This window comes from Helianthus annuus, chromosome 15 (assembly GCF_002127325.2).
Source record: "Helianthus annuus cultivar XRQ/B chromosome 15, HanXRQr2.0-SUNRISE, whole genome shotgun sequence".
In the NCBI taxonomy this organism is placed as follows: domain Eukaryota; kingdom Viridiplantae; phylum Streptophyta; class Magnoliopsida; order Asterales; family Asteraceae; genus Helianthus; species Helianthus annuus.
In genome coordinates this window covers 150,553,253-150,563,641 of record NC_035447.2, presented here as the reverse complement: position 1 = coordinate 150,563,641, position 10,389 = coordinate 150,553,253, and the positions used below count along the sequence as shown (strand labels likewise).

Sequence of the window (10,389 nt, the reverse complement as noted above, 5' to 3'; positions counted from 1 at the left end):
CCACTGTTCCCAACCCAGTAAACCAGAGGCCCAGCCCAGTTGCCAGTCCAGTACCCAGCCCATTAAAACTAAGTCTAGTTCCCCTATTTTATATGATTTTCCGAATATTAAATGTTTGAAATAAAACTTACGAATTTCGTACTAGTAGCTCGTGTTTCGTCAAGACGTTATAACTTTGTTTTGTAATTCATAAAACGTCGCAAAAATAAATATACTATCATATTTATTTTATAAACTTCATTTGAATCGTGCTACGTTTTTATTAGCGTTGCGACTATAAAATATATATTATTTTAACGAAAATCGGACAGAGTTTTCTCTGTTTTTGGAATAACCCTGACAACACAGGTTGTCATTATTTTGTCAAAACAAAACAATCTAAGCAATCCGCAATATATATTTTTCGTTGAGTATTGTAAAAAAAATGAAAACAACCACTAAATATATTCGGTTCGAGCTCGGTTCACGAAAAAAGAATGTAACTATAACGACGAAAATTCGCGTCGTTAAGACTTTACCACATCTCGTGTTGACCAGTTGACCATAGTTGACCAAAACCAAACAGAGTTGACTGGGTTGACATCCGCTGACCGAGTTTGACTAAGTTGACCAGTTGACCGAGTCGACTATGTTTGACCGAGTTGACTCGCTGTTGACCACGGCTGAACGAGATCCGAACCTACTGTTGACTGCCTTCGACCACCATTGACCGGGTTTGACCAGATCTGACCCGAATATCAAGACCTGCAGCTTCACGAAACCTGAACCCGAGTCTAGAACCTTGGTTCCCCGAATCTAAAACTGACATAACTGGAGTTAACTTGAATCTCGTCGAACAAAACAAATGAACAATGAAAAGGGTTAACAAAGCCATCACCTCCGTCATGGTGTCTCAAACCAACGCTCACAGCCGTCGTCAACCACCACCACCGTCTTCTCCTCTGTAACAACGACACTCCCATACGACTCACAAACTTCCCTGAAACGTGGAGAAGAAAGGGATGTAGAGAATCTCTCAACAAAAAGTTCTCAGATCTAATGAAAGAAAAGAACAGTGTGTGTTCTTACCGGAAAATCTTGGCGGCTGGAGTCGAAAATATCGTCGTCGGGTCTCACCGCCATCAACCATCATCATTCTCATCGTCATCGGGTCATCATCAGAACAGAAAGACAACAAATCCATGTCGATTAACACTTGAAATCAAAAGAAATAATCTCAAAAGATTCGAGTGAGGTGAGATGGCTTTACCGGAACCTGTAGTTGTGCTGCCGTCGTTCGACTCCTCCGCCGCCGCCGCGAGCGGCAGTGCTGCTCCTCCGTCCCCGATTCTCCGATTTCTTCTCGATTTGTCTCCTCCTTCGTCACTTTCTCTCTCTTTCCCTCTGTCTTGCAGCCGTCGCTCACCACCACCCGACAATGGTGGTGGTCGATTCTTCAACTGATGGATTAGGGGGGGTGTAAGAAGAAGAGAGGTCTGGATGAGGGTGGTTTGCAGGAGGAATGAGGCTGCCGTACATCACCTTCGCCACCACGCCAGTCGCCGGAATCGGAGATCGAGAGGGAGAATTAGGGGGGTGTGGCTGTTGATGTGTGGCTGGGTTGTGAGATTGTTTAGAAATATAAGGTGGTTTGTGTGTATAACCAGAGGAGAGAATGATATGTAAACATGTAAGTTTTGTGAAATTATAAAGCATGGGAAAAGATTTGTTTTGCTCGATCTAGTCCAACTCATTGAATGTATATATAAAAATTTTTTTGCAGTATATGTAATCATGTATGTATGTCTGCCATCAAATGAGGAATGGTGATATGATCTTTAACCAAGTTTTTAGAGAAAGTAGTAACTTATAGGGTGTAGTCTGTAGGTGTGAATAAAATATCTTGGGTTAACCATACATGTATGTGAACATATACTACACATGTATATGTATTTAATGTTAACCATACAGATGTATGTGAACATATACATGTGTTTGCATCCATGTTAACCATAATGTTAACCATCTAGATACACATTGCATCCATGTGAACATATACATATACATGTATATGTATTTAATGAGCTTTAAATAATGTTAACCATCTAGATACACATGTTTGCATCCATACAGATGTATGTGAACATATACTACACATGTATGTGTATTTAATGAGCTTTAAATTGTAATTAAATTATATATTCAATAATTTACGAAACACTATAAATGTCACTAATTACAATTTATCTAATTTTTAAACTCCTTAGCTTGTAATATATTCATACTTTATATAAATTGCTTAAAAAAATAGATATGAGCATATATGGCCCAAACCAGTAGAATAAAATATGGTTGCCCAATCGCGTCTATGAGGCCCGTTTTCGCACCTGATCGTCGTAAAATGTCGTATAACATTATTTTAGGATCACAATCATGTAACATAGTGTCGGTAATCGATATTAGTCGCGTACGTTCGTCCATATTTTGTACGGTATCAGTTCGTATTCGTTTAATGCTCGGCAAGTTTCCCGAAAATCCTCATACGCGCACTGTAACGTCCGCTAAGCGTTCCTAGGCATACCAAGAGCCTAATTAAGTTAATTCGTGTCTTAAACACTATTTATTATCGCCTTAAACGTTTGTTAATCGCGTAATTAAGCGGCGTTAATTACCGGTTGTCACAGCCTGATCGATCAGCGGCCTGTTTCGAGTGTTCGGTGCGACGATTTTTGATATTTCGATTTCGATTGCGAACGATGCGGATACGATAGAGTTCCCTATTCAAATTACTTTTAATCCCAATCACTCATATCTTGCACTATCTCTTCTCCACTAATTATCGTACTATATCAACATACAATCGTCCTTAATTTCGTATTCGTTTTGTGATTGCGATTCGATTGCGATTGAGTTCGATTGCGTTTCGATTGCGATTCGATTGATTACCACACATAACATAAATAAACATGCATAGGTAACACATAAGGCACACACACACGTATAACAGTAAACCAATCCTTGCGATATTCGAGTTTCGAGTTCGATGCTGATTAGATTAGTTCGATTATCGTTTAATTGACTTCATCGCATTGTTACTTTCTATTATTCACAGTCGTAAAGCAGTTCGCATTGAGAAATATACTTCGATTACTTCGATTGTAATTAATTACTTCACATAATACAACTAACGTAAAAACATGAAAATAGACTAACTACAGCCAAAGAAGTCAAAACAGGGATTGAGCAAGGAGAGACAGATTGCTATAAGCGATCTTTTCTTCCTTTGACTTCAATCTTGACTTTGACTTTGACTTTCGGAAACACGGGGTGTTACAACAACTACCATCAAAACCATCATCACAACCACTCCAATATCGTCGGAACTTGCCCCACCATTATCACCGACGCACAAACATTGAACAACCACCATCACAACTGCCCTATTTCTTTTCATATTTCAAAGAATTAACAACCACCATCACAGCCACCCCATCTCCTTAAATCCCTGGTTCAGAAGATGGTGATAATGGTGATACCAGATCTGATTTCAATTTTTGTTTCAGATCTGACGATTGTGATGGTTCAAATCTAACTTCACTTTTCGAGCAATATGGTTCGGTTATGGTGGTGATTTGCTACTACAAATGATTTGATAGTGGTGGCGATCGGGACTTCTGGCTAAATGATTTGGTGATGGTGGAGGTTATGAGGTGGGTAGCCATAAAATGCAAGGGGGGGGGGGGGGAGAAAAGGAGAGAGGGGTTGGAGAGATATGGGATGGATGTTATGGGTTAGTGATGTTCAGGTTTATCATGGTGGTGGTAGGGATGATTTTTGTGACCATAGAGAGGTAGTGGCTGGATAATGGTGGTGGTGATGCATAGTTAGAGAGAAAGAGAGAGTGGGTGAGGGTGATGCACAATTAGAGAGAGAAATAGGATCTAATGCATTTATTTATGAAATAGCATTTTTGTCCTTGCCTTAAATAAAACCTAACTAAGTAATTTAACTCAGTTTAGTGTAAAGGACTTAAAGTGTTATATAACATATGTTTTTTGGACATAAAATGAAATTAAATGTTTTAAAGAGCACGTTTTAAAATTCAGATAAAAATAACTCAATTTACTTTTCAAAATTCAGATAAAAGATAACTCAATTTGCTGTAAAGAAGTTAAAGTGTTACTCTTACTTTCCATAAAGCATATGGAGTAATGGTTTAATTAACTCAGATAAAAACACTTTATTATTATTTTTTTATGAAGAGGATAGACGTACACCTCATTATTGACCTTCATTGACCTGACCCATCACAATCCACAAATCACACATCGAACTACACTAACCGGAAACATGACATCACTCTCACCGGCGACACCATGGCAAGCACACTCCCGGACCACCGCCAACCACCCAGCCATCAATCTATCAACCCCCGATTTCATGACCCAATCCCCACAAAAAAAGTCAAAACGATTCCCATCATTCACCCTCAATTCCACCGCAAAACCCTCACCACCGCCACTCGTTGTCGTCGGATCCGCCAACGCCGACATCTACGTGGAGATCGATCGGCTACCCAAAGAGGGGGAGACGATATCTGCAACCACCGGCCAAACCCTAGCCGGCGGAAAAGGGGCTAATCAGGCAGTGTGTGGTGGAATGCTGTCGTACCCGACTTACTTTGTGGGTCGGGTCGGAAATGATGCACATGGGAAGTTGATAATTGATGCGCTTGTGGGTGGTGGGGTGGTGGTTGATTATGTGGAGGAAGTTGGAGAAGTGCCTACTGGACATGCTGTTGTTATGCTTCAATCGGGTGGGCAGAACTCGATTATTATTGTTGGGGGGGCTAACATGTGTGGCTGGGGTCAGAGTTTGGGCGATGGGGATTTGGAGGTTGTCAAGAGTGCTGGGATTGTCTTGTTGCAGAGGGAGATTCCTGATGGTATTAATGTTCAAGTTGCAAAGGTACTAGCTTGATGTACTGTAATGTTTGTCTATGTTTATATGTTGGAACGCCACATGTTGTTTAAAGATCTCGCGAAATGTCGTATGGGTCATATGATAGGGGTAGCCGGGTAGGGATGAGCTTTATTTCCCAAATACCCGTACTCGTTCCTGTACCAATTTTAGGTGTTTGGTACATGTATCGGTACCCAGTTTTATTGATTTTCGTATTCGGTACTTTCGGTATTGGCACGAGTACGAGTACGGGTAAAAACGGGTACTGCTACCGAATTTTATGTAGACCTTTAAAAGTTTTTTTGTATTATGTTTTATTTCGTATTATGGTATTTATAGTACCCGTATTGATTTCACCTATATGGTACCCGTATCGTATTGGTACTCGGACTAGTTTTACCTATTTGGTACCCATACTATATTGGTACGCATGTCAATTTTACCTATTTAGTACTCGTACAAGTGCTCAAAAACTAAATAAAAACAAAATGGTACCAAAGCGGGTACCATACCGAAAATACCCGTACTGTACCTAGGGGTGTGCAATAACCGAACCGTTAACCGAAACCGAACCGAAAACCGACAAAACCGAACGTCGAACCGAAATTAACCGAAACCGAATCAACCGAAAGTCAGTTAACGGATAATTTTTTTATCATCGGTTAACCGAAATTAACCGAACCGGACCGAATCATTTATTTCTTTATATATTTCTAGCCTTTATACCTCTATTTCATGTATTTCATCTTTTATACTTTCATTTCATGTAATAGTACCTCTATTTCATTTATTTATGCCTTCATTTCATTTATTTATACCTTCATTTCATTTATTTAAACATCTATTCATGCATTTATACCTCCATTTCATTTATTTATACATCCATTTCATGTATTTATACATCTATTTCATGTATTTATACCTCCATTACATGTATTTCTAAGCAAAAAAAATTAGCCCTTGTTTGAATTGGTTATTAACCGAATCGAACCGAAAACCGACAAATTAACCGAATTAACCGAACCGATTAACCGATGACTTCGGTTACGGTTACGGATAATGCTAATAACCGAACCGAACCGAACCGAACCGTGCACATCCCTAAGTCTGTACCTATATATTTGGTACCTAGTTTTGTTCAAATTCGGTACCGGTATTTTTGGCATTGGTACGGGTATGGGTACGGGTATTATACCAATCCCATCCCTAGATAGGGGCGATATGGGCCTTATGAGAGCAAAATTATACGACTTGCGTGGTGTCGTGGCCATAGATGTTAAAAGCCATCGCCTCTTGCGCCTAGGCCCAATTTCCTAGCAAGGCGAGGCAATTGCGCCTAAAGTCAAGGCAATTGCGCTTTAATTCTCCAGGTGATGGTTAATGCGCATATTCCAGTGAGATTCCTAGATTTTGGAGAGTTTCCGGCCAAATTCTTTAAATTCTGGCAAGATTCAAGCTAGATTTCCTACTTTTATCTAACGAACTACACTTATAAACAAGCATTTATAACTTTTGGTACTAAATAGACGATATAAAATGTTATATAATAGCTTTAGTTTTATTTTGTTTGAAGAATAGTATTAACTTTCTATTATATAAAAATATTTTAAGTTTTTTTTTGTTGTGCGCTTTTTTTTCCTCAGGCCCGCGCTTTTTTTGCGCCTTGCGCCTAGGCCACAGGCAAGACCTATGCGCCTTGAGTGCGTCTAACGCCTTTAATAACTATGGTCGTGACCAACAAAGAAATTACTTATGTGATCATTGATCAACCCATAGGAGTCGTATAACTTTTTTTTTTGTGTCACTACGACGCCTGTATGTTGTGATAGGTGACTTGGTTTACACTTTTTGGGGGTGGTTTATCTTTAACAACATCCGTTGGACAGGCTTTACGCACACCACTGGCACACTATCCCCACACACCACTAATAGGTTATGCGTCCATATGATCTTTTTTATATAGTTATGCGACCTGTGTGTATAACTTTATAGAAAAGGTTATACGGGCCCGTATAAAAATAAATTAAGGTTTTTATACAAGCTGTTGAACGAATGGTTCAAGGTGGTCAGAAAACCGTATAACCTTTATACAACCCGTATGATAAATGGAAACTGACTGATGTGACAGGGCGTTGGTCTGCAAAAGTTATACAGCCCGTATGATATGTGAGGGTGGTGTATGTATAGCAACATGCTATTCATAATTCATGTATGTTAGATTCTGGTGTTATATGCTATTGAATTTGGATTTGAACCCTTTGAAATTATATAATTATTCTGAGCTTTATGATTACAGGCTGCAAGAAGTGCAGGTGTTCCTGTGATTCTTGATGCTGGAGGAATGGATGCATCGGTTCCTGTAGAGCTACTAAGACATGTCGACATTCTAAGTCCAAACGAAAGCGAACTTGCGCGTTTAACGGGAATGCCGACCGAAACTTTTGAACAAATTAGCCTAGCTGTGGCTGAATGTCACAAATTGGTAAGTTAAAGAGTTAAAACTTGTAGGTTACTACTGTATCTCGCTTTAAAGCTCACTCTTTTTTCGGTTTCTGGTGATTATTATATTATTACCAGGGGGTTAAAGAGGTCCTTGTGAAACTTGGTGGGCGAGGTTCGGTTTTGTTCAGTGAAGGAAAAGAACCAATTAAACAAGGTATTATTGCGGCTGAAAAAGTGCTTGATACAACGGGTGCAGGGGATACATTTACTGCTGCTTATGCTGTTGCTTTTGTTGAAGGGAAATCCAAAGCTGAATGCTTGAGATTTGCAGGTTAGCTAGCATATGCTGTTTTCTTATTAATATTTGGTCTATATTATATAGGCAAATTGGAAATAAATAATCCCACCTAACTCAATTTGGCCGATAATAATCCCAAGTCAGATATTGGCCGATAGCCCGATAATAATCCGAACTGGTCAATTTTTTTGTAAAATAGTCTGGCGTTAAAATAGCTTAACGGAGTTAAGTTTTTTTCCGAATTACAAACCGATGGTTTAGGGCTTTTGATCAGAACGAGAATACGAGTCGATTGATGTAAAACTTACTTCGAAATTGTGCTTGAAATGGCTTGATTTTTGTTGATTGGAAGTTTAAACACCCCAATTGAAGCACCGTTTTCGTGGGTTGGGGCAGTATTTCGAGGTAAGTATACATCAATCGACTCGTATCCTCGTTCTGATCAAAAGCCCTAAAATATCGGTTTGTAATTAGGAAAAAAACTTAACTCCGTTAAGCTATTTTAACGCCAGACTATTTTACAAAAAAAAATGACCAGTTCGGATTATTATCGACCAATAACTGACTTGGGATTATTATCGGCCAAATTGAGTTAGGTGGGATTATTTATTTTCAATTCGCCTATTATATATGTATATGTGTGGTTACTATGATTTATTTTGTTATTTGCAGCTGCCGCAGCTTCTCTTTGTGTCCAAGTAAAGGGAGCGATCCCAAGCATGCCTCGTAGGAAGGCAGTCTTGGATCTTCTTCAATCTATTTAGGGAAAATAAAGTTAATTTAACTAGGATCCCGTTTGGACATAAATAAGGTATAACTCGGTTCTTTTTTGCATTGCCTTAGGTAGTGTTTGGTATACTGGAATCAGAGAAAGAATGGAATAACTTATTCCGTTTCCACCTTGTGTAGGTGTGTCACTATAAATTTCATGGAATGTACAAACTTGACCGCTTTCTCAGAACGTAAAGTAGCCAAGTAGGTACGTGAAAGTAAAGTAGACACCCCAACAAAAATTTCACGTACAAATTAAAAAAAAAAAAACGGTAAAAGATTAGTCAGGTTTGTACATTGATGGATGCTTACGATGACACATGAACATAAAGTAGATACTCGAAATAATTTCACGTATTTCATGGACATGGACACTAAAATATCTGCGAAAAGCTTGTCTGACACTGACACTAAATTATAGATATACCCAAACAATGATTTTTCTTGTGTTTTTCTCTTTTTTTCCCATCCTAAAATGGAATGGAACGAAGAATTATAGTGTAACTTGATTTTGTTTATCTATTTTCAGTAAGTATTATCATTCATTGTTTCAAACAATTTTTAATTATAACTGAATTACCTTATTATTTTCTAACAAAAACTAGAAAAATCTCTTTTGTTATAATCTTAACTGGATTTTTAATGAACTTTCTATATTTTAGATTTGTATTACTTGTGCATAGAAATCCAATAAATTTTATCGAATAATTTATAAAGTAGATATATTGTCTTTATACATGTGTATTGTGTTTGTGTATATATATACGCATTAACATTCTTTATACTTATACAGGACCCATGTTTGTTTAGTATACCATATGCTAAAATAACTCAGGCCTCCAGTTTCTTATGCTGTCATATTTTTTTCTAACGTTAAACATCATCGTTTTGCATTAATAATTGAACTTGATCAAGAGCCGCGTGTATTACTATATCAAATCACCTAATCGTCTTTTTGTTTTTTGCTGTGCCTGATTAACGCACACACTGACCTACACGACGTCTGGATTTCTTTCGAAAGAAATAAAATATTAAAAAATAGAGGAAAAGTAAACTCTATCTGAGCCTTTTTCCCTCTTTATCTTTTTTATGTCTCCTTTAAAGAGCATTATTAATGTACTATATTACTTTCACTAACATACATAGTTCTCTCTCAAACAAAATTTGCCATATTTTGACTGTTTCTTTAAGATACAAAAATGGCTCTTTGCTTTATATTTCTTCTCATGCTTCTTCAAACTCAATTATCTCTGCATTCGAAACTCCTCGAAGGTTAAAAATCTATCTTTAAATCTCTGTTTTCATGTCTGTTTACCCACTAATGTAAGTTGTTTCATTACCAGATGCCGAGCTTGGCAAATTCAGTGCGTCAAAATTAAACGAAAAGGTAACATCACGTTCATAATCTTCTTGTTTTTAGTTGTTTTCTTAATTATTAATGATAGTAGTTTTACGCGTTTTTTTTTTTGGTTTATTTGATTTAGTCGTTCATGGAGGATAAGAGCGGTCGGAGGTTGCAGCTGCATGAGGTGCATTCAGGACCAAATCCCATCAGTAATTCCTTCAAAGAGGAGGTTCCTGATACAAATTTACAAACTGCACCTTGACTGTGTTTTGACCTTTTTTTTAGTGCTTAGATCGGTAATAAATGAATGATTCGTTTTGTTTTGTTTTGTTTGTTTTTTCAAATCTTTGTCTGGTTGTTTGATGATCAATGTGGGTTTTGCTTATGGTGTGTTAATTCTTGCTTTTAAAGCAAGTAATTGCATGTTTTTGGTTGCTTGTAACCAGTTAACCAAGAAAGTGGTGTGGGTAGGCCACTTTCATGGTTTCGTTGAACGTTTTATGGTTCTTTTTAACAATTTAGCCAAACACACTGATACAAGTGTGACCACGACCCGCCAAACAACCACGATTAACATACTGCTATCACCCAC

At 37.9% G+C, this 10,389-nt stretch overlaps 1 protein-coding gene across 2 annotated transcripts; it reads left to right on the top strand.

Annotated features, from left to right (window-relative positions):
- Positions 1–4,206: 4,206 nt before the first annotated feature.
- Positions 4,207–10,180, top strand: LOC110912921 (ribokinase). 2 transcript variants are annotated; one of them, XM_022157757.2, is made up of 7 exons: positions 4,207–4,947; positions 7,238–7,423; positions 7,519–7,714; positions 8,354–8,492; positions 8,591–8,660; positions 9,796–9,839; positions 9,937–10,180. In XM_022157757.2, the coding sequence occupies exons 1-4, from the start codon at positions 4,330–4,332 to the stop codon at positions 8,443–8,445; spliced, it is 1,092 nt and encodes a 363-aa protein (XP_022013449.1). In that variant the 5' UTR covers positions 4,207–4,329; the 3' UTR covers positions 8,446–8,492; positions 8,591–8,660; positions 9,796–9,839; positions 9,937–10,180. The 2 variants fall into 2 exon arrangements, with proteins under 2 accessions (XP_022013449.1, XP_022013447.1); XM_022157755.2 differs by lacking the exon at positions 8,591–8,660.
- The last annotated feature ends 209 nt before the right edge of the window (positions 10,181–10,389 follow it).

Bases quoted from the DNA above. Each gene is read 5' to 3' on its own strand.
- LOC110912921 (XM_022157755.2), top strand. From the start codon at position 4,330: ATGACATCACTCTCACCGGCGACACCATGGCAAGCACACTCCCGGACC. The intron at 4,948-7,237 runs GTACTAGCTTGA...TTATGATTACAG, and splicing joins TTAATGTTCAAGTTGCAAAG to GCTGCAAGAAGTGCAGGTGT. The intron at 7,715-8,353 runs GTTAGCTAGCAT...TGTTATTTGCAG, and splicing joins TGAATGCTTGAGATTTGCAG to CTGCCGCAGCTTCTCTTTGT.